The 27,780-nt window shown below is 46.1% G+C and overlaps 1 protein-coding gene across 2 annotated transcripts; it reads left to right on the forward strand.

Moving 5' to 3' along the window:
- Positions 1 to 1,348: 1,348 nt before the first annotated feature.
- Positions 1,349 to 26,610, forward strand: LOC144669357 (reticulocalbin-1-like). Of its 2 annotated transcripts, none has more exons than XM_078531729.1 (7): positions 1,349 to 1,418; positions 2,951 to 3,179; positions 7,222 to 7,415; positions 15,903 to 16,075; positions 19,912 to 19,972; positions 21,571 to 21,770; positions 25,900 to 26,610. In XM_078531729.1, exons 2-7 carry the CDS (start codon positions 2,956 to 2,958, stop codon positions 26,002 to 26,004), a joined length of 957 nt encoding a protein of 318 aa, XP_078387855.1. In that variant the 5' UTR covers positions 1,349 to 1,418; positions 2,951 to 2,955; the 3' UTR covers positions 26,005 to 26,610. The 2 variants fall into 2 exon arrangements, with proteins under 2 accessions (XP_078387855.1, XP_078387854.1); XM_078531728.1 differs by lacking the exon at positions 25,900 to 26,610 and adding an exon at positions 22,487 to 22,911.
- The last annotated feature ends 1,170 nt before the right edge of the window (positions 26,611 to 27,780 follow it).

Consider the following 27,780-nt stretch of genomic DNA (forward strand, 5'->3'; position numbering starts at 1 on the left):
TAAGAAGCAGACGAAGCCATGGAGGGATTTGAAAACAAGGAGAGAACTTTAAAATCGAGATGTTGCCAGACAAGGAGCCAACTTAGGTCAGCGAGCACCGAGAGCGATGGACAAATGGGACTCGGTGTGAGTTTTAGATGAGTTTTAGTTTTAGGCAGCAGAGTTTTAGATGAGTTTCAGTTTTAGGCAGCAGAGTTTTAGATGAGCTAAGTTTTATAGATGGTTCCATTTGACCAGGACATCATTGCAACCCATAGACACGTTTTAACTTCATGGTAAGCATTCAGATACATGTATAGCAATGCAAAAACAGGGGAGGGTTATGCAAAAATTTAGCCATGACTTCCAAACACCAGGAGTTTGCTGCAAATAATGGCCTTGACTTTTAATTGCTTAAAAAAAAATACCAGCTATGGCTGCCATGCAAACTGTCCCAATGCAAACCTTCAAATAATTTCAGTTCTCTACCTGCAGCACAAGTTCTGACAGAAAAAAAAATGCATTTCTTTTACCAAATATGGGTATTTTAAAAATTGGCCTTTAATTTTTCACAATTAATTTTTTTTTAATTATTTTATTCCTCACCTCTTTTTTTCGGGTAAAAGCTGTCTCCTAACCTGAATGGGTTCGGGTTTTTTTTATATCTGAGGCTCCCTTTTTATAAATATTGTTAATAATTATGATTGTTTTATTTGGAGAGAGTAGGATTGGGAAGTTTGTCTGGCTTTCCGGCGCCTCCGCCGCGCCAGCGCTCCAGCCTCGCGCCTGCGAACAACACCCAGGCCCCCCCACGTTCCCGCCCAAACCCGGACAACCAATCGGCGCCGGGTTCCCAGCCAGACCACGCCCCAGAGGGCACTGATTGGTCACCTTGCTACGGCTGATGGGCAGGACCACCCCCCCTCTTTTTCCTCATTGTCATTCGCCAACAGCACAGCAGTCAAGCCACAGTTTAATCATGATTGGATAGTTCAGCTGTCGTTCAATAATGAGAGGCAAGGCATTCTTAGTCCTTTAAAAATTCATTTTCTTATTTTCGCTCTGCCCGCTCCCCTGATCATCTATTTTTTTCTTGTTTTTGGATCTTTAATAAGATCCATACTCAATTGTTGTTGCTGAGGGAGTTTTATTTTGAAAACAAAAACTACAAATACCAGAAGGCAATGCAGCCATGGCGCATGCGTAGCTACTCGATTGTGTCAACGTGGCGATTCCTGACCAATCATAAACCCCGCAGTGGCTCGACGTCACCCTGGTCCAATTCCGCCAATCACAAGGCTTATAACAGATCCGAAGGCGTGGAGAGCGGAATGAAAGCTCAGCGGTGATTGGGTGATTTTTACCACGCCTTCTATGGTCTCAATATAACTTTCTATGCAGTGAGATAATTTCAGCATCTTATCGCACATTGATAACTGGTGAGATTTATTAGTTCTATCGATAAGACAATAACAGATTTTAACTTCTTACAAAATAACAGATTTCAAGATTTATGTCTTTTAATGCAATTGTGTTTTGCTACTTTTAAATTACAACTTAAAAAGTTGTGAATAATGTTTTAAAGTTTGCAACTACTTCACGTTAACTTATTCTCATGTGTCAAAATTGTGCTCACTGTTGCTTCTCTGAATTTGGGCAATTTCCTAAGGAATGTCAGACATTTCGTTTTCTAAATGTTTAAAGTTTTAGAATGATTCCACGTTTGATGTTTTAAACTGGTAAAATGTTAGTTGTACGATGCTGCTTCTTTCGTTAGATGTAAGGGCAATGTTCTGAGACAGGGCGGGATTGTTTGGAAACCCTTCAAATGGTTGGTATAGGTTGTAATTGATTTTGTAGTTTGTGCTTTCAAGGGAAATCCAAAAAGTATGTAGAAAAACGGACTGCATTGCAGACAGTGTCTTAATAAACTCTCAGTCGGTTTTTAAAGTTGTCAAGACAGTTATTTAAGCAAATTGTAAATTCTGTTTGTTTTCGTTGCATTAGAGACTCGGGTTTTGAAGCCAAAATGAGTCTTTTTGGGGGGGGGGGGGCAGTATATTTAACAAGTTTTTGAATGTGCGAGAAATACTGAATTTTATTTTAAAGTATTCCTGGAAATAATCCAGAGGTAAATAAAATACATCTGACACTTAGTATGTTAAACATTAAAATCGCTTTTATCTAGTCCTCACGCGTTTATCAATATTTAACCTGCTTGGTTCTGATAATCTGTCGGATAAAGTGAGGGGTGGGGGTTTGGCTTTGCTATCTGCCTGGATATTGGGGCATGTTCTGTGCTACATAAAACGAGGAAATATGTTAGCGCTTCCAGTACCCGGCATGTTCTATTACTTATATTTGCAGTGAATGCAACTTGAATCCTTTCAAAATCCTGCTTTGGTCCCCTTTTACTCTGTGACGATCGCTGGTGAAACTGTTTCCACTGTCAGAAGGGTCGGTAAACCAGAGGGCACAGATTTAACATGGCTGGGAATAGAACAGGGACCAGCTGAGTGTTTGTTTGTTTCTTTTTTCATTTACGCCGCAAGTTTTAAAATCTGGGATGCAACGCCTTAAAGGGCAGTAGAAGCAGATTCAGTGCTAACAACTGAATGCGTTCATTGCACTCTGGCATTTATATTGTACCTTTTTTTTTGACAAAAGTAACGTGGCCCAAGGCTCTTCACAGAAGTGACGGCAGACAAAATTTTAACACTTTAAATAAAAGTTTCGTAGGGTGGGTCAGTGGACCTAATTGGATAGCACTTTCAAAGGAGCAGCACAGGGGCGATGGGCCGAATGGCCGCCTCCTGCTGTGCTGGATCATCCTATGATCTTGGTGTTTTGTTTTTTAAATGCCTCGCCTTGTGGTTCCAAGACTATATTTCATTATTGACCACACTTTTTAAGCTTGTTGCCCTTCTCTTATTCTCTATCCTCTCTCTCTCTCTCTCTCCCCCCTCTACAGTGGCCATGAAGTCGCTGATTCTCCTGTCGGTGCTGGCTGCCTGCACCTTCGTGGCGTTTTGCAAACCCACCTCTGAGAAAAAGGACAGGGTGCATCACTCCATTGACCTGGGTGAGCGGGACCCTGAGGACCAGAAGGGCTTCCAGTTCGATCACGAGGCGTTCTTGGGGAAAGAATTCGCCAAGACATTCGACCAGCTCACCCCGGAGGAGAGCAAAGAAAGGCTGGGGTAATGCGGAATAGCTGTTTGTAACGAGTCCCGTGCTCTTGATGACCCCCCCAAACCCGGCTATGCGCTCCCAATGCATCCTCCAACCTCCAGTCAAACATTCCCCATGAACCCTCTTAACCTTGTGCTCACTTGGGTAACAATCTCAGGCCAACTGACTGCGAGTTTGGAGTGGCGATCAATTGTTGCCAATAGCAGCTACTTCTTTGCCTTGTGCTAAGCGAGGATCGCGCTCCCGATACTCTTGCTTCGACATGAATTGTCCCCCTCGTGCACCGTTGATTTTTTGCTCCCACAACTTGTAACAAAACCATTGGTCACTTGCATCTCGCATTGTCCCTCAATGTTGCTGTTTAACATGCGGGAGAATTCGCTGGTTCCGGGTGCAATATCCATTTTCTCTTTTTGGGATTGGGGTTTGGGGTTGGGGGTTGGGGGGGTGGGGGGGAAGGAGTGAGATTTGATGCGTGAATTTTGGGGAGAATCGAGGGAGGTGGACTGCTTTTGACCTGTGCCGAGTTGTTATCGTTTTAAACCACTTCTGAGTTACCTCTGCCCTTGTGGAAAACTATAAGAGGCTGTAATGTTATTTCCCCCCGCCCCAACTCTGTAATTTACACTGTAATGTTATTTCCTCCCCCCCAACTCTGTAATTTACACTGTAATGTTATTTCCTCCCCCCCCAACTCTGTAATTAACTTGCGTTGTTCCTTAATCTGGGCTGTCGCTCCCTAAGCTTCTTTTCTGTAGTGTTTTGAGCTGAGCTGGCAATAAGGACCCACCCACCCCCCATCCCCCCCTCCTCTCTCCTGTACGATAACCAAATGTTGGAGAGGCGTGGGGGACGTGGCAGAAGCATCAGCTTCAGTCCACGTGGCCCCTCTCCAGGCAATTTCAGACCAGTAATTATTTGTACGCCTCCAAAAAGTACTCCAGCTACTCATTTCCACATCTCAGGCTGTGTGGGGGGGAAATAAACTGGTCAGACTTTACATTTTACTGGGTGGGTGGGTGGGGATGAGAGGTTAATTTAACAAGTCTCTGCTGACAGTGAGGATTCTGGGCGGTGCCCTCCCCTCTCTGGCCACAGCCTTTTCGGCAAAATTCGACACGGTTCGCGGCAGGGGTTTTAAAACCTACCCTCTGGAGGATGAGCCCGAATGTTCGACCGCAGCAGTGACTAGATGTTGGCGCCTCGGCTGAGATAGGGAACTCGCGCTGGGTAAACATGCAGTTCGCAGCTGCACCAACACTTTTTTTTTACCCCCCTCTGGTCACTGAACCAGTGGGTATAACGGCCAATGCAGGTCTCGCCAGGATGTGGGAATGTCTCTCGCGAGTAACCATCACACGCGAGGCTATATGGTCGGCTGTTCGGTCCTTACACCATGGCAGCCCAACCCACTCCTGCCCTCAGCCGATGGTGCAGTGAAATTCTTCGATCGACGCGAGGAAAGAAGTTAACCCACTCCTACACAAAAAATTCAGCAGACACGATTGAGTCGTGACTCCAGTTTGAGTGTCTGTGCCACTTGCTGAGCTCCCAATTGGCCTTTCAGGGGATGTGGGCATCACTGGCAAGGCCAACAATTGTTGCCCATCCCTAATTGCCCTTGAACTGAGTGGCTTGCTCAGCCATTTCGGAGGGCAGTCAACCACTGCAGGTCTGGAGTCAGGTAAGGACAGCAGATTTCCTTCCCTAAAAGGGCAGTAATGAACCAGATAGGTTTTTAATGATAATTAATAGTTTCATGGTCACCATTACTGAGATTAGCTTTCAATTCCAGGTTTACTAATTGAACTTAAATTCCACCAGCTGCTATGGCGGGATTTGAACCCATGTCCCCAGAGCATTAGCCTGGGCCTCTGGATTACTAGCCCAGTGGCCTTGCCAAGATGCTACCCACATCCTCTGCTTCCTGCAATTGTTTACTCCCTGTTATCCCACATCCAGCTTGTGACCATGGGCACACTTGTGGCACAGTGGGTAAGATTGCTATCTGCCATGGGCTACACAGAGCCAGAAGGTCCAGGTTTAATTCCCGGTCCTAACACCATCAGAGCAGCCTGGCTAGATGGAGAGGTGGAGGCGGAATTGGACAGGTTTGCAGCTCCTGTTAGCATTTACCTCCCACCACCAACATTGTTAGAAGCGCGAATGTTGGGGGAAGCCAAGACTGTAGTTGGCTCTCGGAAGGAAGACTTTCATTCGTATAGCGTCTTGGGGCATCCTGAAATGTGTTAAAGCAAATAAGTACCTTTTCTGAGGTGAAGTTGCTGTTGTAATGATTGCAGGGGTAGGAATTTAGTTATGGCCTGTTTGTCATGTGGCGCAGACTTGATGAATTAGCTGTCATTTCTCTTTTAAATGCTGGGATGTAGGAGATGCAGCAGCCCATTTGCGCACAGCAAGCTCCCACAAACATCGGCAATGCGATAATGACCAGATAATCTGTTTTGGTGATGGCTGAGAGAGGAATGCTGCCCAAGGCACTGAGGCTAACACCCCAGCTCTTCTTTGAAGTTGTGCCGAGGGATCTTTTACACCCGCCTGAGAGTGCCGACATAGCCCTGCGTTTTAACATCCCACCTGAAAAACAGCAACCTGCATTTAAAGATCTCAGAATGGTCACAGCACAGAAGTAGGCCATTCAGCCCGTCATGTCTGCACCAGCTCTCTGCATGAGCAATTCGCCAAGGCCTGAATCTTCGGCTCGGCGAGCGGTGTCGGGGCCTGCTCGCCAAGGCCTAAAATGGCGCGTCGGGCATCCTGACGTCACCGCGCATCATTTAGATTTTTAGTTCGGCGGGCACACAGCCAAGTTGGCTGCACGCCCACCGAACTGTCAAAGGCCTATTAAGGCCCTTTAAATATCAATTAAACTAACAAACTGAGCTGCCCATCCAACCTTAAGGTCGGCGGGGTGGGGTGGGGCAGGCGAAGAGCCCAGGCGGCCTTCGCATTTTTCATGGAACCTCATCCAAGGGCGGGGTGAGGCTTCATGAAGTGTTTATAAATTAAATAAATGTTTTCATTAATATCCATTGACATGTCCCAGCTCATGTGGCACTGTCACATGAGGGGACATGTCTTAAAAATTTTTCTTTATTAAAATTTTGGGAACTTAAACTAATCTCCCTGAGGCAGCTCTGTGCGCAAAAGAGTGCAGGCCCCGACTCGGACCCCGCCCGCACAGGGAGCGCTCAGCACTCCTGGGCGCACGTCACGCTGGGCAGGCCTTAATTGGCTCGTCCGCATAAAATGGCAGCACAGACCCGATCGGGAGCACTGATTGGGTGCCCGCCCCTGCACCACCCCCAACTCCAACCTGGGGGAAGTTTCTCCCCACTAGTGCCGTTCCCCTTGCACATTCTTCCTTTTCAGATAACAATCCAATTCCTTCTTGAGTGCCTCAGTTGAACCTGCCTCCACCACCTCACCTCCAGTCATACAGCACCCCCTCAGCACTGCACTGGGATCATCAGCCTGGATTTTATGTTTTTGGTCTCTGGAATGGGACTCGTACCCAAAACCTCCTGACTCGGACAAGGGTGCTAACTATTGAGCCACAGCTGACACTGGGAAGACTAGTTAGTTGGCCAGACTGTCGATGTTGAAGGCTGCGCTGGTGAGGTTGGACTCCGGCCAGTGGCTTGTGCAGCCTGAGCCTTTGGGAGGGAGGTGGAAGCAGGGCAGGGGAGGTGGGGGGTGGGGGGTAGAAACAGTTCTGGGTAACGTGGAGAGAGAATTTTCATCCACTCCAAACTTGCTTGCAGAAAAATTGTAGATAAAGTGGACAGCGACTCAGATGGCATGGTAACCAGCACCGAGCTGCGTGATTGGATGAAGCGGGTTCGGAGACGCTGGTTGACTGAGAACGTGAGCAAACAGATGGACATGTACGATGCCAACAAAGACGGCAGAGTGGGCTGGGAGGAGTACAACCAGCGGCTCTATGGCCACCTCTTAGGTAGGACCTCTCACCTATCACCTCTGACCTTCTGCCCGCCTTGTGTCTTCTCTCTCGTCCCGTTCTTCCAGGAAAATCGTTGACCGGATTGACCAGGACAAGGACAGCCTGGTCACCGCTGAGGAGCTGACCGCCTGGATCAAACGCGCGCAGAACAGATACATCGACGAGAACGTCAATAAGAACTGGAAAGAGTACGACAGTAATCAAGATGGGAAGGTGTCATGGGATGAGTACAAGAATGCTACGTACGGGTACTATCTGGGTAAGATACCAGAAAGGAACAGCTCCACCAGCAAACTCCTTTAAAAAGACACTCACTCTCTCACACGGGTCTCCGTAATGGATGCACCTTTTGCCACATGTCAAATTTCTGCCCTTTGTTATTTACTCACACCACCCCACCCACTCCCCTACCCCTCACTACCTTTTATGGTGAGGCATGGCGGCTTGTCATCCAGGACCTCGCACCCGAGTGGCCCGGCCTTTGCCTGTACGAGTCTTGACAGCCTGTGTTAGCGAGCTCTGCCTCATCCTGGTGCCTGTGGCTTTCTCCAGACGGAAGACTGGAGAAAAGCTCAGGAACTTTCCTGTTCTGTATCTGTGCCGCCCCCCCACCCCTCATCTCATCTCCTTCCCTGAGATATTAAGACTACCAGCAACACTGGAATGGGAGGAGGTCATCCGGCCCTTTGAGCCTGCTCCGCCATTGAATGGGATCACGACTGATCAGTGAACCGATTCCACATGCTCGCCTTTGCCCTGTTGCCCTGATACCTTTTTGGTTAACGAAAAAAATGATTAATCTCGGTTTTAAAATTAACAATTGACCCAGCGTCAATTGCCATTTGTGGAAGAGCTCCCTTTGTGTGCAGGTGTTTCCATACATTGCTGTAAGGTCTGCCTCTAACTTTTAGACTCTGCCTCCACCCTAGTCCTAGACTCCCCAGCCAGTGGAAATAGTTCCCCTTTAATATCTTAAACTTCAGTCGGGTTGCCCCTTATCTTTCTAAATTCCAGAGAATCAGTTATCCTGGCAGATCTCTCATATTCTACCCTCCGTAAATTTGAGGTCACCCAAAACGCTGCTGCCCGTGTCTTAACTCTCCAAGTCCCGTTCGCCCATCACCCCTGTGCTCGCTGACTGGCATTAGCTCCTGGCCGAGCGGCATCTTGATTTTAAAACCCGCGTCCTTGTTTTCAAATCTCTCCATGCCCTCACCCTCTCCCGATCTCATAATCTTCTCCAACCTCACAACCCACAGCCACCTGCGCTCCTCTCTGCCCTCCAATTATAATTGCTGAAGGATTGGTGGTCACTCCCTCAGTTGCCTAGGACTTGAGCCCTGAAAACCACCCCCGCCCCCCCCACCCCACCTCACACCACTTGTTTTTATTTCCCCACCACCACTCTACCTCGCTTTCCACCTTTTAGGACATTCCTTAAAACCTATGTCTCTGACCAAGCTTTTGGTCACCTGTACAAATATCTCCTTGCGTTTCTCGTTGTTGCATTTTGTTTTATAATGCTCCTGTGAAGCGGCTCAGGGAGGGGTAGGGGGGGCGTTCTATTTCGTTAAAGGGGCTATATAAATGCAAGTTGTTGTTGTATCATACATCACAGAAGGAGACCATTCAGCCCATTGTATCTGTGCTGACAGGCCAAGCCAGCGCAGATACGGGAGTGTTTTCCTCCAGTAGGTCCCTTTGTGGTTTACTCACAACCTGATCTCCGTGCTGCACCTAAGCAGAAGCAAATGGAGAGCCACTGGGTCTTCGCGGCTCCAGCATTTGTTAGGAAGCCGGCTTGCTGCTGGATCCTGGAGCTCATTGACATCTTTCCTTCCGCGTGCCCAAGGCATCCTGAACTGCGAGGGAGAATTCTTAACCAAGCTTCCCTCTGCTATTGCTATTAGATTTTAATGGGTTTGATGTCAAAAGATTTCAGGGCTTATGTCAAATGAAATAGAGAAATTGTTTTTTTTTCTCAAAAAAAAATACATTTTCATCATTTGTAAAAGTGGCTGACATTTCAGAGTTGACTTTACTTAAAGTGCAAATGAGGTCATTTTCTTTCAATACAATATGTGGCACTCTGAGCTGCCTCATTGCACTTGCCGTTGTAGCTTATTTAATCATATTCATTCCATGTCGAACACACAGCCTGAGAGGGTGTTACAGTTTCTCTCCCAGGGAGCAGTGGAGGCTGGGTCATTGATTATACTCCAGGCCGAGTTAGACAGATTTTTGATCGACGTGGGGGTCAAGGGAAAGTGAGGTTAAGGCCTCATCGTCTCATCCATGATCATATTGAATGGCTTGCTGCATCTCCTATTTATGTTCATGTGGCTCCCAGCCCCTTGGCGTACTATGTCAGGAGGGCCTTAGACGATGGCCATTATCCCCCATTGTGCTTTACTCCTAGGCCAAGCCGATGAAGGAGTCCTCCACTCCCTTATGCCACGTTTGAAACCAAATGGAGAGATTAGTCCAGAGCCACCTTATGTTAGAGTCAGATCCTTCAGCAGTCATATCAAGTGGTACTCCTTGACACAGAGTAGTCGAAATCTGCAATCCTCTTGCCTAAAAAAAAATGCTGGGGCAGGGGGTAGATGATCAATTGAAACGTCAAAGCAGAATAATAGATATTTGATCAGTAAGGGTATCTAGGAATACGTAACTAAGGTAGGTAAATGGATTAAGATACAGATCAACTGAATGGCAGAAACAGGCTCAAGGGGCTGAATGACATTCTCCTACCCCCATGTTCCAGTTTCACACCAGTTTACCAAGTCCCCCACCCACCCACAAGTAACTTGCATTCTGTATCAATCTGGCAAAAGGACAGTTAAAAAATTTTTTCAAAAATATGCTGTAGTTATAAAATTTGTAATACATTACATAACCGTTCAAACTGGACATTGTAGAAAGTTTGATTTCCTTCAATACAGCATGTGACGCTCTGAGGTGCTTTTATACAATTGCAGTTACACGGGATATTAACAATGTTGGTGCATAGCCTGAGGGCTTTTAGCCAGATTTCAGCCCCTCGGTGTATTATGGCTGGAGAGCATTAGACAGAGACCTTCCCCCCTCCTCCCACCATTGTGCCTCTCTGGTGGCTGCTCTGAGCTTTAATGTGTCACTCAGCGTGTAGCCCTGGACCTTTAGAATGTGTCAGCCTGCAACACTTTGGGCGGGGTTTTCCGCGCCCGTCCGCCGTTGGGATCGTCCGATCCCGCCGCAAGTCAGTGGCCTTCCGGCTGGAGCGCTGCCTTGCCCGCAGCCAGTCCCACCCGCGAGGAGGGGGGGCCGGAAAATCCCGGCCTTGGTCGGGGACAACTCTCTGCGCTGGAAGACCAGCAAGTTTCGGGCTGCAAAGGCACATTGGAGAAGGTGGTGGACCACAGGCTCTTCCCCCATCTCAGCCACCTCGAGGGCAAACGTGCGGAGGGAGTGAGACTCTCTGGGTGTGCAGGAAGGACCTGACGGAGAGGGTCTTTCTCACCACCAGCCGAGCTAATGACTTTGTGCTTGTTTGAAAGTTCTGCTCCGGGAACCTTCTGACAGCACAGTAGAATTTACAAAGCACACAACCGCCCTCCAGTGGACAAAATCCAGTAATGCAGCTGCTCAGTATTTTGTGGCACGGACACATTTAGGGTAAATGTGAGGATTTTGTTTTTACACTGGGAGTTTATTCTTGTTTAATTCAATGTTTTTAGTGTTGCCTCCTCAGTTTGAGGGTCATGTGTGTGGAGTTTCCTGTCCCTTCATAGCCCAGAGTCAGTCGTATATTTTATTTAACTGAAGCTTTTCTGCAAACTCTTTAACAAGGGAACTAACCTCATCAGACCATCTTCCTAAACTGGAAGGGGGCGAAAGAACACGTTTGGGTGACTCAGTTCCTGTCATTAACTTTGTTTATTTGTAATCTCCAAATATCCATATTCATATCTCATGGACATCACCTGCCCATTGGTTCTCTCACCAGTGACCATTTGTCACCCTCGACAGGCTGTTTGGCCACGTGGGCATCACTGTAGTGATCTAGTTCCCACCAGAGACCCACATGTGAAGCTTGAAGTGAGACTACGAAGCTTGCAATCTGAGATGGATGCCCTTTGCTGATGGCGCCACACCACCTCCAAACCCCTCCCCCACCATTGCCCCCAGTCAGCAACCCAGACTGAAATTGTCAAACTTGCCAAACAAGGGAGCAAACACTGGACTGTCCTGGTCTGTGACTGAACACGTGTGCCAGATGAGCAGTGAGGGGATCCAGTTTGAAATTCTTAGTTCAAAGAACTACTCTGCCCTAGTGTTGTTGTAGATTGGGGGTCCTTGAGCATTAGGCTATTAATATTAATATTTGTAATGCGTAAAATTGAAGGTTTCCAGTTATCCAGTCCTAATGACCATCGATTTGAATCATAGAGTTATACAGCACAGAAACAGGCCCTTCGGCCCATCATGTCCGTGCCGGCCATCAAACACCTATCTATTTTAGTCCCATTTTCCAGTACTTAGCCCATAGCCCTGTATGCTATGGCGTTTCAAGTGCTCATCTAAATACTTAAATGTTGTGAGGGTTCCTGCCTCTACACCCCCTCAGGCAGTGTATTCCAGATTCCAACCACCCTCTGGGTGAAAAATCTTTTCCTCAAATCCTCCCTAAACATCCTGCCCCTTACCTTAAATCTATGCCCCCTGGTTATTGATCCCTCCACTAAGAGGAAAAGTTTCATCCTATCTACCCTATCTATGCCCCTCATAATTCTGTATACCTCTATCAGGTCCCCCCTCAGCCTTCCCTGCTCTAAGGAAAACAACCCTCGCCTATCCAGTCTCTCTTCATAGCTGAAACACCCCAGCCCAGGCAACATCCTGATGAATCTCCTCTGCACCCTCCCCAGTGCAATCACATCCTTCCTCTGGCATGATGACCAGAATTGCACACAGTACTCCAGCTGTGGCCTAACTAACGTTTTATACAGCTCGAACATAACCTCCCTGCCCTTATATTCTGTGCCTCAGCTAATAAAGGCAAGTATCCCATATGCCTTCTTAACCACCTTATCTACCTGTCCTGCTGCCTCCAGGACACCGTACATCAAGGTCCCTCTGATCCTCTGTACTTCCTATAGTCCTACCATTCATTGTGTATTAAAAACAAAAAACTGCGGATGCTGGAAATCCAAAACAAAAACAGAAATACCTGGAAAAACTCAGCAGGTCTGGCAGCATCGGCGGAGAAGAACAAAGTTGACGTTTCAAGTCCTCATGACCCTTCAGCAGAACTAAGTAGAAATAGGAAAGGGGTGAAATATAAGCTGGTTTATGAGGGGGGTGGTGGGTTGTTGGGACAAGCAAGCAGTGATAGGAGCAGATAATCAAAAGATGTCACAGACAAAAGAACAAAGAGGTGTTGAAGGTGGTGATATTATCTAAGAGAATGTGCTAATTAAGAATGGATGGCAGGATGAGCAAGGTAGCTCTAGTGGGGGTGGGCTGAAATAAACCATGGGTGGAATACATTTAAAAATAATGGAAATAGGTGGGGGAAAAAAATCTATATAAATTATTGGAAAAAACAAAAGGGAGAGGGAAGAAATGGGGGACTCCCTCCTCCATCCCCACCCCCTTTCCGTTTCTTCCCTCTGCTCCACTCCATTCCCTCACAGGTAAACTCCCGCTCTTTAGGATCTCCTCTCACACTCTCCTCTAGGTGCTGCTGACTGCCTGTCCCAGGGTCATCCTCTCACACTCTCCTCATCTGAGGAGCACAGAATTCACACGTGGATTTTTATTGTAGGAAAATGATTAGAAGATCTCCCATCAGCAAGTGATCATGTGTCTCCTTTGTGATTCATTTCTCATGAATGTTCTTAACTTTACCAAGCAGAAGAAATAAGTGCAGGAGTAGACTATTCAGCCCCTCGAGACTCCTCTGCCAGTCAATAAGATCGTGGCTTTAACTTCACTTTCCTGCCTGTTTTCCATAACCCTTGACTCCCTTGGCAGTTAAAAATCTGTCTAACTCAGCCTTGAATATAATCAGTGACCCAGCCTCTACTGCTGTCTGGGGAAGAGAATTCCAATGATTAATGACTTAGAGAAGAAATTCCTCCTTGTCTCCATCTTAAAAGGGAGACCACTTATTCTGAAACCATGCCCCTGGTTCTTGACTTCCCCCATGAGGGGAAACACCCTCACAGCATCTACTCTGGCAAATACTCCTTCCCCCTTCCCCAGAATAAGATCACCTCTCATTCTTCTAAGCTTCATTGAATAGAGGCTCAATCTTTCCTCATAAGGCAACCCCTTCATCTCAGGAGTCAGCCTAGTGAACCTTCCCTGAACTGCCTCCAAAGCAAGTACATCCCTCCTTGAATAAGACAACCAAAGCTGTACACAGCACTCTGGGGTTGTCTTAACAAAGCCCTAGACAGTTGTAGCAAGACTTCCCTAGGTCTGTACTCTTTTAAAGCCTCTTTTTCTGTTGCTCTTGCTTCTCCCTTTCCAGACTGTTACAATTCTGTGTTTACCTGATGTGTGCTCACTCTATCACTCAAGCTTTAGGTCTTTGATCCATCATATAATGTCTGGTAGGATCCTAATCGGGGCAAGTGCGATAGCACTCAAATGGGGGCAAGCTGCATATTTAGTGGGAAGCATGGTCAAGTGCTCTCTGATCTTTGGTAGCGCCCTGTCTGTCACTGATGCACTTTCCCAGTTTCGATCTCTACTCTCTGCTGAATTAAGATTTTTTTCAATTGGTTTATTGAAAAATCCTCATGGCAGTAGGTGCTGAATTGTGACAACCTTACAAATAAAACAAGTAATCATTTATAACAACAGTTATAGACCACATTACGATAAAAATAAAATACAAAATAACAAAAAGATCGCACAATTATCAACAATTCAAGTTTATAAATAATTACAGTGCGATGTAAAATGCAGATCTCCTGAATTTACAGAATGAAAATGAAAGTTTGACAGCACTCTATTTTGTATTAAGGTCTATAGATCACATGTTGTCAGGTTGAGTTCATTAAACTCCCAATCATTTACATCGTCTTTGAGTTTTATAAAGTAGGGGATTGGGCAATCTCGTAGTCTATTCGTTCTATATCTTATTTTTGGAATGGTGTCTTTTCTCCTTAATTCCATCACACGTTTACTTTTACGTAAGAGATAGTGGCAGATTGAGGTGGGATTTGAGAGTTTTCAGTCGGTGCTTCTGTTCCCAATAGTCCTTCCTGTTTGTGTTTCAAGGCCTGGTAGGGACAGTGTAAACAGGACTCTGGCTGATCCTCAGGTCCATTTGTTGTAGAGATGGGTGTCAGGAGATTGAAAATAGTCCAGGAGACTACTCTGGCCCTGATTAATTTGACCAGGTACTAGCTTTTTATATGAAGTGCTAAGCAGGTCCCACAATCGCGTGGATGAATTCAGTGAGTCAGTGTACAGGTTGGCAGTCTATTCATCTTCCAGTTCCTCCCTCTTGTTGAGGGTTGGATATAATGTTGCACCAGTCGCTTCTACTGGAAGTATTTTTGTGACTAGGTTTCATTGCTGACTTTGGGATGATACTCATGGCTGATCTGGTTTTATTTCGAATTCCACATTCTCATCTACCCCCCACCACCCCGATAATCTTTGATCCTTTTTAGGCAAGGGAATCCATTTGCCCTCACCTTAAAAATATTCAATGACTCCGCCTCCACTGCCTTCTGAGACAGAGAGTTCCAAAGTCGCACAACCCTCTGAGAGAAACAATTTCTCCTCATCTCTGTCCTAAAAGGGCGGAGCCCTCATTTTAAACCAGTGCCCCTTAGTTCTGGACTCCCCCTCAAGAGGAAACATCCTTTCCACGTCCACCTTGTCAAGGCCGTTCAGGATCTTATAAACTTCAATCAAATCCCCCTTCACTCTTCTAAACTCCAGTGGAAACAAGTCCAGTCTGTCCAACCTCACCTCATAAGCTCATTCCAGGTATCAATCTAGTAAACCTCCTCTGACCTGCCTCCAACGCATTTACATCCTTCTTTAAATAAGGAGACCAAAACTGCACACAGTATTCGAGATGTGGTCTCACCAATGCCCTGTATAACTGAAGCATAACATCCTTAATTTTGTGTTCAGTTCCTCTTGTAATAAAGGATAGCATTCCATTCGCCTTCACCCTAATCGAAACAAACTATCTGCACAAACCCAATCTACCCCCTTCATCACCTTTTAAACCCCATCGGGCTACAATACTCTCTACTCTTGACCCTTGAATGAACCATCGCTTAATCAAGAGTGCTCACTTGGGCACAGCTGGAACAGGACCCCTGCATGGGGTCGGGGGGCTGCACCTTCACACCAGGATTTCATCAGAAGAAAAGACATACCTAGTTTAAAGCATGTTACAAATTATCACCACATCATCCAGTGATGGAGGCCTGTGCCTGCTCTTTGAAGGGGTTGCCTAGTTAGGTCCACTCTCCCCTGCTCTTTACCCATAAGCCCTCCAATGCAGTATTTATCCAATTCCCTTTTGGAAGTTACTATTGAATCTGCTTCCACCGCCCTTTCGGTCAACGCGTTCCAGATCTCAACTCACTATGTTTCTTTTTTTTAAATTCTCCGTCGCCCTTTGTTCCTCTACCAATTATTTTATGGTTCATGACCCCGCCCCTTGCCAGTAGCAACAGGTCTCTCCACCTACTCTTGTCATCTTGGTGTTTATTCCTTTCTCCAGGTGAAGAATTCAGCGATGTGGAGGACAAGGAGGCTTACAAAAAGATGTTTAGGAGAGATGAGCGCAGATTCAAGATGGCGGACAAAGATGGTGACCTGATCGCCACGCGAGAGGAGTTCACTGCGTTTCTTCACCCGGAGGAGTTTGATTACATGAAGAGCATTGTAGTCACAGTAAGCAAGGATGGTGACATGCCAAATTCTACTTTTTTTTCAGTTTTCCTCTTGGGCTTTTATCTCTTGAAGTTAGGGATTCCTTCCTGGGGCATACCGTGCAGACTGGTCCTGGTATCCCACCCAAGTGTCTGTTCTTCATGTCTGTCGGGTGTAGACTCTTTGAAAGATAAAGAAGGGCTTGCATTTACGTAGCACTTTTCACGTCCACCAGACATCTCAACGCACTTGAAGTACTTTCTGAAGTGTAGTCACTGTTGTAATGTAGCAAACACAGCAGCCAATTTGCACACGGCAAGCTCCCCCAAACGGCAATGCGACAATGACCAGGTCATCTCTATTTTTTTAATGTTGATTGAGGGATAAATATTGGTCAGGACACCGGGGAGAACTCCCCTAATCTTCTTTGAAATAGTGCCATGGGATCCTTTATCCATCCAAACAGGCAGATAGGGCCTCGGTTTAACATCTCACCTGGAAGATAGCATCACTGACAGTGCAGCATTCCCTCAGTACTGGTCTCAAGAGTCAGGGTATCTTTTTGCACTGGAGTGAGTCTTGTGATTCAGAGGCAAGTGTGCTACTGACTGAGCCACAGCTAACAGTATCATTAGTAAGCCCCGATCCTAGCTCCACCCAATATCCTCACACTAGTTGCAGCAACAACAACTAGATGTTAATCAGACCTATTTCCCCTCCCTGGGTCACAAGGCCGACATAAGTCCTGGCTGAGACTAGCTAACTCAGCATAGCGAGTGGCAACACCAGGACATGGCGGGATTGATACCAGTTCTTGGCCCGATTACCTGTGTGGACCAGTGACTGGTTAAACTCTGGAACTGCTTTGACAGCTGGAGGCAAGTTGCAGCAGCTGCTACATAGGACCTTACAGCACACAAGGAGGCCATTGGGCCCACCATGCGTATGCCAGCCCTTTGAAAAAGGCTATCCAATTCATTGCACCACCCTGCTCTTTTCTCCATAGCCCTGCAAATTTTTTCACGTATTTGTCCAAATCCCTTCTTTAAATTACTATTGCTTCCTTTCCAGGAATCAGTTAGCTCAGTTGACTAGATGGTTCGAGTGTAAAGCAGAGTGACGCCAATGGTGCGTGTTCAGTCCCTACGCCAGCTATAGCAGCTCATGGATGCCTGCCTCCTCACCTTGCCCTGTGCTTGTGAGATGGTGTCTCTTAGGCTATAGATGACCAAATGTGTCTCTCTAATAGAGAGAGAGAGATGCCTATGGTCCCTTGAGAACTATGTTTGATTACTACTGAAAACTGCTCCTTTCAGGTAGTGCATTCCAGATCAGAGCAACTCACTGTTTATTAAATTAAAAATACAGTAAATTCCCACCATTTTGTGGGGGGGGGGTCACGTTCCCACGAAACTTTGCAAGCGGCGGTATTTTGAATGATGAACGTGCTTTACAATGGGAGTCAATTAGATCGGTTCCAGCCACCCTTAAAATTTTACATGTGCAAAGGATTAAAAGGCAAGAAAAACAGTTTTTAATAAATTTTAAAGAGAAACTTACCGGAGAAATTGGTTAATAAAACAAGAAAGATTTGCTACGCTCGCAGTACTTTATTTGAGGTTGGAGGTGGACTGATGAGGAATTAAATCACAGCAAAGAGGGACACCTGTGTGGAAACCACAGCAGATGAAGCACACTCACTTTCTCCTCAGGAAATACGTCTCGGACACCTTCCTTTATTTTTTTTTGAAGCTTTGTTGAGGCGGGTTTTTATTTTTATTTTTTGCTTACTTTTGGCATTTTCTAAAAATGGCTTCTATTTTTTTTATTTTTAAAACCGTGTATAAGTGAACATTTGGGGCCCGCGATGGGTGAACTGGTGCACAAAGAGTTTTGCGCAGATAAGCGAATTCGCAAAAGAGGAAGTCGCGAATGGCGGGATTTTACTGTAGTCCACCTCTGCTCGGGTTCTTTCGCCAATTATCTTAAACCTGTGTCCTGCGCTTAGCAGCTAATGGACAGTTTCGCCCTATTTATTGCATCAAAACCTTTCAGAATTTTGAACACCTTATTAAATCTCCCCTCAACAGTCTCTGCTCTGAGGAGAACAATCCCAGTTTCGCCACATAACTGCAAGTCCTGGTCCCCAGTCGTCTTCTGGTAAATCTTCAGTTTACTTTTCTAAAAGCAAATAATGTGTCAGTCCTTCAACGGGAAGGATATCTGTAGTTGGGAGTAGAATGGTTACTTTAATGTCCAAAGTACTGTGGGTGAATGTAAGAGGTAGGAGCAAGAGTAGGCCATTTGGCCCCTTGAGCCTGTTCTGCCATTCGATAAGACCTGGTTGATCTTAGCACCTTACTCCTTTTTCCCCATAACCCTCGACTCCCGCATCAATCAAAAATCTATCTAACTTGGCCTTGAATATATTCAATGACTCGCAGCCTCCACTGTTCACTGGGGAAGAGAATTCCAGACTAATGAACCTTTTGAGAGAAGAAGTTCCTTCCCAGTGGTGTATCTACACCACGTGGTCTGCAGAGATTCAAGGAGGCACCACCACCTTCTCTAGGGCAATTGGGGGTGGCCAGATCTCGAGACTGCTTTGCTTTGTTTTTTGAAAAGAAAAATTCACCACTTCCAAGGACAAATCTAGCACAGGTTTGAGGCAGAATAAAGCTCCCTCTATAGTCTGTGTACCAGCGTGCCTTAAAAGTGTGGTGGAGGTGGATTCAACTGTGGCTTTCAAAAGGGAATTGGATAATTACCTGAAGAGAGACATATTTGGAGGGCCGCTGGGAAAAGACTCAAGAGTGGGGTTAGCTGAGATGCTTTTGCAGAGAACCAGCACAGACATGACGGGTCGAATGGCCTCCTTCTGTGATGTTGCCATTTGATTATTTCTTCATTCTTTTATGGGATGTGGATGTCACTGGCCCATCCCTTATTGCCCTTGAACCATGTGGCTTCCTAGGCCATTTCAGAGGACAGTCAACCACATTGCTCTGGGTCTGGAGTCACATGTAGGCCAGGCCAAGTAAGGATGGCAGATTTCCTCCCCTAAAGGGCATTTTTTTTTTTTTAAATCTAATCCTAATTCCATGGTCACCATTACTGGTGGCTGGCTTCCAATTCCAGATTCATTGATTGATTGAATCTGAACTCCCCCAGCGGCCAGGATGGGATGTGAACCCATGTCTGCAGAGTTCATTGTAGGCCTCTAGATTATTAATCCAGTGACACCACCTACATGCCACTCCCTCCCCTAATGTGCTTCCTGATTTTACTCCCAAATTGTGTGGCTCCAATTTTTTTTTACATATATATTCGCTCATGGGACTTGGGTGTCGCTGGCTAGGCCAACATTTATTGCCCATCCCTAATTGCCCTTGTCCAAAGGGCATTTCAGGGTCAACCACATTGGAGTCACATGTGGGCCAGACCAGGTAAGGATGGGCAGATTTCCTTCCCTAAAGGACGTTAGTGAACCAGATGGGGCTTTACAACAATTGTTGTCATGAGGCTAGCTTTTTAAAAATAATTTGTATACTAGCTGCCACGGTGAGATTTGAACCCACACCCCCAGAGGATTAGTCTGGGCCTTGCATGGATTATTAGTCTAGCGGTATTACCACCGTGCCACAGCCACCCTATACTTTAAACCTACACCATTTTCAAAACAGGTTCTGGGCCTAACATCTGCACCCACCAGGAACAGTAGGTTGAGAACCCCATCCAAATACCTGCGATCCCTTGAAGCCAGCAGGGACTGGTTGGGCCAAATGGCCTGGCCCTGTGCCACATATCCTGTGACTGAATTTGTGAAAGAGGAGTGCTAACATCTTCCTTCTCTCTAGGAAACCATCGAAGACATCGACAAAGATGGTGATGGGATGGTTGATTTGAAAGAATACATCAGTAAGATACTTATCTTTCTCTTCCACTGCAGTTTCAACTCGGGATGACTATAATTTTGGATCAATTTTTTAAACGCTTGTTCAGTACTTTAGTTTTTCTTAATATTCTCCCTCAGTGGGGACTGTTGAAGTGTTGTAAAGTAGGAAATGAGGCAACCAATTTGCGCACAGCAAGCTCCCAAAACCAGCAACGGGATAAATGACCGGATGATTGGTTTTTTTTTTGTTCAGTGATGTCGAGGGAGAACTGCCCTGCACCTCTTCACAATAGTGCCACAGGATCTTTTACATCCACCTGGAAAAGCAGGACCTTGGCTTAAGGTCTCACCCGAAAAATGTGGGATACCAGTTTTTGTGCTGGATTGAAACTGTCCATTTGGAACTCTAGATCAACATCCAGGCTGAATTTCTATCCAAGGGGGTGTAGGACAGTGTTGCAGTTGAGTGTATGTTTTATGAGTTAATTAAGGCTAAATGTAGTAATACTAGAGGTTTTGCAGTGCAGTGGGTAGCATCCCTACCCCTGGGCTAGAAATTCTGGGTTCACGTCTCACTCCAGGTCTTTATGGCCCAGGAGCGGTGTTCATACTGTGGCCAAACAGGCTAATTATCAGCCTGAAAATCCTTCCAATATGCCTGATGGCAGGTGGTAAGAATGGGAGAGTTTCCTGGTCAGCCATACTGCAGAAGGCAATGGCAAACCGCTGCAGTACTTTGCCAAGCATAATCATGGACCAATTCGATGGAAGTCTATGGTTGCCAATGCCCTCTTAAAGCACAGTACCTGAAGGAGGAGGATAGTAACGCCAGTATTCCCAGCTAGAATGGATGTGATTGACAGAGGAAAATTACCCAGACACACCTGTAGATTGCACTGCTGTGAGTAACTGGGATTGATTTTACACACACAATTTGTATTATGTAACTATCCCCCCCAAACACTGCGTTTTGCTGGAGAAAGCGACCTACTTTTATTGGGAGACATTACTGTCATTTCAATCATGAGTTTTGTTTGCTGCAGTTTTTTAGAGGCTTTTTATTTTTAAATTGACTCTGTAGTCTGTTTGCTACAGAATGATGTTTAATTAGACTCTATAGGCTTTGTTGTAGAACAATGTTTAATTAGACTCTGTAGACTGTTTGCTGTAGAACGATGTTTAATTAGACTCTGTTGACTGTTTGCTGTAGAACGATGTTTAATTAGACTCTGTTGACTGTTTGCTGAGTCCTGCAAGGATGCCCTGCTTGGGTGACTCATTGGCTGACACAGTTGTGTCAATAGACACAAAAACAAAAAATGCTGGAAAAACTCAGCAGGTCTGACAGCATCTGTGGAGAGAAAGACAGAATGAATGTTTTGAGCCCATATGACTCTTCTTCAGAGCAATAGATTCTGTCAATAATCTCTGGTTAATTAAAATTATTTTTAAAATCTTGACATGTATGAAATAGCTAGTTATATATTTTTCTTCCTTACTAACCTGCACCCCCAGTGTCAGTCCTTTAGCTGATGACTTGGCCTCAAATGTTCAACCGGTAATGCCAACACCCGGAGGTGATGCAGCCAGTAACCCTCTTTCTGTAATCTGTCTCCAACAGGTGACATGTACACACCTGAAGAAGGTGAGCCAGAACCCGAATGGGTGAGGAATGAAAAGGAACAGTTCCGAGACTTCCGTGACACAAACAAAGATGGAAAAATGGACCACAGCGAGATTGAACGTTGGATTCTCCCCGGGGATTATGATCATGCAGAGTCCGAGGCCAAACATCTTATCCATGAGTCTGATAAAAACCAGGTCAGAGTTCATCGGGGTTGTTGCTCGCATCGCGAGACCCCACTGAAATCTTTTACTTGTCCTTCGCTTACCCAATCATTCCTTTCTAATCCCCCAACCACTTTTATAGTAACCTCCCTTTCTCCCATCCTCTGTGTCTTGCGCTCTCTCTCTCCCCCTATCGCCGCTCTCTCTCCTCTTTGGCACTCGAAATGTTTCTCTTCTGTGCTCTCACCTTTTTAATCTATTACATGCTGTTTCGTTCACACTTGCTATCCTGTCACTCCTGCTCTAGCTTCCCTTCCTGTTATACCTTCCCCTCTCTTGCTGACACTCCCTTTCTCATATCCTGTGCGCTTGTGTGCACTTTGTGTACGCTGTCTTGTATATACTCACTGCCTTGCCCCCTTATCCTTTTAATCTGCTTTCTTTCTTTGCCCCTTCCTCTCGTATTCTTGCCTGTCCACACACATTCGTAGCAACAGGCGCTACTCGCAAGCTTTAAAGCGATGGGGAAAGAGCAGGGGTGGGGGTGGTTAGCGTGACTAAGTGGGTGGCTCTTGCAAAGGACTGGCATGGGCACGATGGGCTGAATGGCCTCCTTCCCTGCTGTAAGAAAGATCCTGAGGCACAGGTGAGATTCATGGACGAAATTCAGATTGTACTGTTCCAATTAACCCCCCCGCCCCCCCCAGCCATTAACCTTTTGCTGTCTTCTTTGTGGTGTCTATTCGCAGGATGATAAACTGACAAAGCAGGAGATTTTAGACAACTGGAATATGTTTGTTGGCAGCCAAGTGACCAATTACGGGGAGGATCTGACACGGAAACACGACGAGCTCTGATCCTTGATTCAATATTTCCCATCAATGAACCCATCAGAATCACCAAATCCTGAAGAAATTGCAACATTTTATTTGTGGCTAACCCAAGACATGGATAATTCGAATTGTGATCAAAAATGTTAATTGTATATATTTAATTGATTTTTTTTTTTTAACCCTCGTCTTGCAGGACTGAATTTCCATCAAGTTGCCCCCTGCACCCCAAAAAAAATGGGGTCCCCATATTCTTCTGGAGTAGAACCCAATACAATGCCCATCTGACTGGTTACAATAAATGGGACAATGAAATGTCCCAGTAATGGATTAAATCTGACATCTATTTATTGGTGGGAGTGTAATTGGATTAATTTATCCCAGGAAGGGTTTGGGATTCTTGGTTTTGTTGGGGTTTTTTTTTGAGTGCCCCTTCTCCATCATGGAAAAATTCCACTTTGTGCCATTCTTGCCTTCCGTCTCCTGCCAGAAGGGACCCCGGCATTTATTCTTAAAACTTTGGTTTCAAAACAACCCCCTTGATTCGGTTTAATGGGTCAAATCAGCATTCAGTCTGGGCGGGGTCCTGCATACGATCTTGTACGATCGCTGAAGTATCGTGGCTGGGGCAAACTTGATGGGAAGCTCACTTCTTGCTGCACCCAATCAGATACCTCCATCCTAGCAGGTGAAGTCTGGAAATGTCCAACTGATGCCGGGCGCTTCCCCCTCAGTGCCCAGCAGGCGCGCAAGACCTTGTGCCTCCTGTTGGCAGAGTCCAAGTAAGCAGTGGTCCTAGGGTGAGGGTCCCAGTGAAGAAGGCACCAAGAGCATAGTCACTAATCTTGCATGACTTGGGGGGTAGATCTTCAGCTCACTGTCTGGGTGGAAAATGGCGATTTGCGGGTTAAATGCTCAATGTTGATTTCCATGGGAACTAAAATTGGTGTGTTTCTGTAACCAGCTTGCCAGTTTTCAAGAAAGGAGTCAAATTGAAAATCTGACCTTGATATCGTGCCAAAGCACATTCCTTTGTAACACTCTTTGTTCTTTCCCCTAGCAGTGACAGAACTGTAGACACCCACTACCTTACTCCATGTGTTGTTCAGCTTAGCGTACTCTAGGCACGACCCAGTTTGAGGGCAGAACGTGTAATGCATAAACTGCTTGAAGGGTTACAAACCACAGGTTTTAAGCACTGCTCAAATCCTGGTGCCAACACTGCCCTTGGCCTCACTGACTTCCTCGAGTCAAACTGGTTCCTACTACGGCCTGGTATTGTAAGTGTCCAGCTGACTGAGCCTCCACAGAGGCCAATAATCAGCTCTGCTGATCTCGGCTCGACAGCAGTGCAGTGGGGTGGGGAGGGAACTACAGTTGGTCTGAGCGTTTTGGAGAGGCAAACTCACCACCTGGAAAGACCTGGGTTGATATCTGGAGTGGTGATGCAATGGCCTGCCCATTCTCTATGCTCCGACATGAACCAGTACCACTCGGGTGAGATGCTTTAGTGTGCTGGTCCCTCATGAACCTGACCATGGCTAGGAATCTGTGCCTTCAGGAGCAGGAGGAGAGGGAGGAGGGAAAAATTGCTTTGGCATCAGTAGAATACTTCCAAAGCGCTCATCAACCTGAATTAATTCCAAGTGCTGCTAACACCCAGCTAATTGAAATGTCTCTCACCTAATCAGTGCTTTTTTAATTGGTTGTTGATGGGATGTCTTGACTGATATTAATTTTCCTGCTTGTTAGGGGAGGGGGGGTGTGGTCTGAGAAAGAGGAATGTATCCCAATTAATGGATGCCAACCTGTAATGCATTATTCTGTGTGTGGCAACCAGTTTGCCAGCTAGAGACCGGATGGTGTTTGTCCTCTGTGGGGACCAGTGCGGCATCATAATGCGGCACATCCAGTTTCAGTTAGTGACGTGTCGGAAGTTGAGGGGGTTGTTGTGGCTTCAATGGTGAGACTTGCTTCGCTGATGAGGAAAGATATCCTCCACATCACAACACATAGAGATAATGTGGGTGGGACAGGAGCAGGGGCATTTATTTTGTTTAGGGTCCCATTTGATTTTTGTTTTTTTTTTATTTTTGCCCGTGCTGTTTGTTTGAAAAACTGAATGAGAAAGGTATTCGTCTGTCCCCTCGATTCCACTGACGGTTTAATGTATGTGTGTTTGTTTAATCTGACTTCAGGAGCCAGATACCGTCGTCAGGACTAAATGATTGTAGCCTTATATTCTACTTCTTCTTCTTCCTTGTGAGCAGAATTCCTATCCAGTATTTGCTGTTAGGGAGCAGATAAGAAGCCAGCTATTAATAAAAGGTTGGGCCTTGGAGGGAGGGAGATGGGGTGGGGGCAAAGAGAAGCAGGGATTACCCAATTTTCCCTTCATGTTTCCCGGCTTTGCATTGCTGCAAAGCAGGTCCAGTCTATTGAACAATCCACCTGTATATACTGTGTGGGTTCTAATGTTGCTCTGGTATTGACCCCAAAATGTATATAAAGGTGCTGGGGCCTTTACAACCCCTTGTCCCTGCCCCTAGTAAGAAGAACCTGCCCTTTTCTAGGTGCTTCCTTAATTATCTGGAGATATCTAGGATATGGAATGCACATCTTGTATTAGCGCCACCTTTTTTTTTTCATCTGAATTAGACAATATTTAGCTTGTTACAAACACTAATTCACTTTGATAACGAAAACTCGTGAACCTCACTGTGCGACACTGAGCACTGCAGAGCTGGAGGTTCCCAGGAGTGGACACTGTTACCTGGGCGTGGCTGGGACGTGTGCTGGTCTCAGCAGTAAGGGGGAAAACAGTTGCCAATGCTGACCTCGGTGTCTCGTGTCAGCGGAGGTACAGCTCAGCCTGGGTTCCCATTCCCAAACACGGTGCAGTGAATAACCAATAGCAGGCAGGAACGCAGCCTTACACCATGTCAGTAAGCTACTCAGTTGACCGCCTGAACCTTTCTGCTGGACGTGCAGATACAGAATGGCCCCTGGTGTAAGGTGCTAACATATAAACCAGGCCTGAGAAATCATTTCCCCAGCCCCAACAACAGGCCTAGGAGCTGTGGGGGGTGGGGGGAGGAGGTGGGGTTGGGGAGGCGAAGGAATGGGGGAAAAAAAACACTCCAAACTAAAATATTAATTCACACCACATGGACCTCACTAAGACTATTGTAGGGAGCAGTGACAGAGAATTAATTGTATTTTTTCTTTCCTCTGTCAACTGTCCATTAGAGGTTAAGCTGAAGAATGATGATTATTTTTTGGAGCAGATGTGACTGCTTTTTCTAACGTGAAGTCTTGCTTCTGTATGTCAGGATGGCAAACTTTCAAAAGAAGAGTTCTTGGAGAACTACCGCAGATTCGTAGGGAGTGCTGTTACAGATTACGGAGAGATGATGGTCAAGCATGATGAATTTTAGTCCACGCGCCATCTCTCACGGTGCACCTCGCCCCACTATTGCTGTTTGTAAGAGTTTCCTGTAATCTGGGTGGGGGGGTCTTTAACTTGTCTGAATCCTTGTAATCTCTAATTTATTTCTTTGAATGGAGATCTTTGTCGCAGCCGTTGGTCCTGATACATTTGACATCGCGCTGCTTTACCACTTCCGAGACCTATGTTGGAGCCAGGTTTGGCAGGGGGGGGTGATGGTTTTGGCAGTCTCATGCTTAATTTAGGGGGAGGAATTGATGGAATGGAGAGGGGAGGGGGTGATCGGATGGGAGTGGGGGAGAGAAGAGAGGAATCCTTCACTTGTGAGGTTGGGACATTGTTGGCATAGCGTAAAGAGAATGTTACGAGGAAGATGGTGGTGTAGTGGTAATATCACTGGATTAGTAATCTAGAGGCCCAAGCTAATGCTGTGAGGACCTGGGTTCAGGTCCCACCATGGCAGCTGGTGAAATTTAAATTCAATTAATAAAGTCTAGAATTGAAAGCCAGTTTTAGTGAACCATAGCCTACATGTGACTCCAGACCCACAGCAATGTATTTGGCTCTCAAGGGCAACAAATTCTGGCCCACGTTTTTTTTTAAACTCTGCATCTAACCCTCCCGTATCAGATGGGCAGAGCTGATCTTGATACAGGGTCACCTAGCGAAACCTTTCCAGTCCCCAGCACCAACACTCTGATCTGGTGCAAACCAGCGGGATTTTTCATGCACCCACCCCCCAATCCCCAAACAATCCCAATGACACCGAAACAACTCATTCCCAACAACTGCCTCCTCAATGAAGTGCCGTAGCTCAACCGAGTTAAAACTTTATAAGCTAAGTTAAAATATAACGTTATTTCTCGCACTGGGTTCCGAAAGGTTTGTGGACGCCGTGTAATTTAGTCCCAGGGTCACTCAAGATCTGTGCAAGGATTTGCTGATCTACCTCTCTCGTGAAGAGAAAATAAAATCACTCAATCTGACCCGTGGTACGATTCTGTGACACAACCACCCGTTCCCATCACAGTACTGGCCAAATGCTGTCAGGCAGCGGTTATTTATGCAGTATTCCATGTGCAATAACCAGTTGACGTCATGGCCAGCTCTAACTGTTGTTTTTTGTGTTTAAGCACAGGACCAGTGTTAACTCGAGAGTCCCTGGTAACGATCGTGGAACAATAACGTACAAAGTAGCACCTCTTAGCTTAGACGCAGTGCGGGAAAACGGAGGTGGAAGATTGCCATGATCTTGTTGTATGGTGGAGCAGGCTCGGGGGCCGAATGGCCTACTCCTGCTGCTATTTCCTATGTCCTGTGGAGCTGAACCTATGATGGGACACCTCTCTACTTATACTAATAGTATTGAGAACCTACGCCTATCTAATTAGGTAATAGGATTAAGTCATTCATCCCTTTGAGCCTGTTCCTCTATTCAGTTAAATCATGGCTGATCAGTCCCTCAACTCCATTTACTCACCTTTGCCCCCTGTCCCATACCCAACATAAATCTATTAGAGTCAGAGTTTTACAGCACGGAAAGAGGCCCATCAGCCAATCGTGTCCGTGTCAGGCATCAACCCCCTATATATTCTAATCCCATTTTCCAGCACTTGGCCCATAGCCTTGTACGCTATGGCGTTTCAAGTGTTCATCTAAATACTTCTTAAATGTTGTGAGGGTTCCCACCTCTACCACCCTTCCAGGCAGAGAGTTCCAGATATCCCCACCCTCTGGGTGAAAATTTTTTTCCTCAAATCCCCTC

This window comes from Cetorhinus maximus, chromosome 29 (assembly GCF_964194155.1).
Source record: "Cetorhinus maximus chromosome 29, sCetMax3.hap1.1, whole genome shotgun sequence".
Lineage (NCBI taxonomy): Eukaryota > Metazoa > Chordata > Chondrichthyes > Lamniformes > Cetorhinidae > Cetorhinus > Cetorhinus maximus.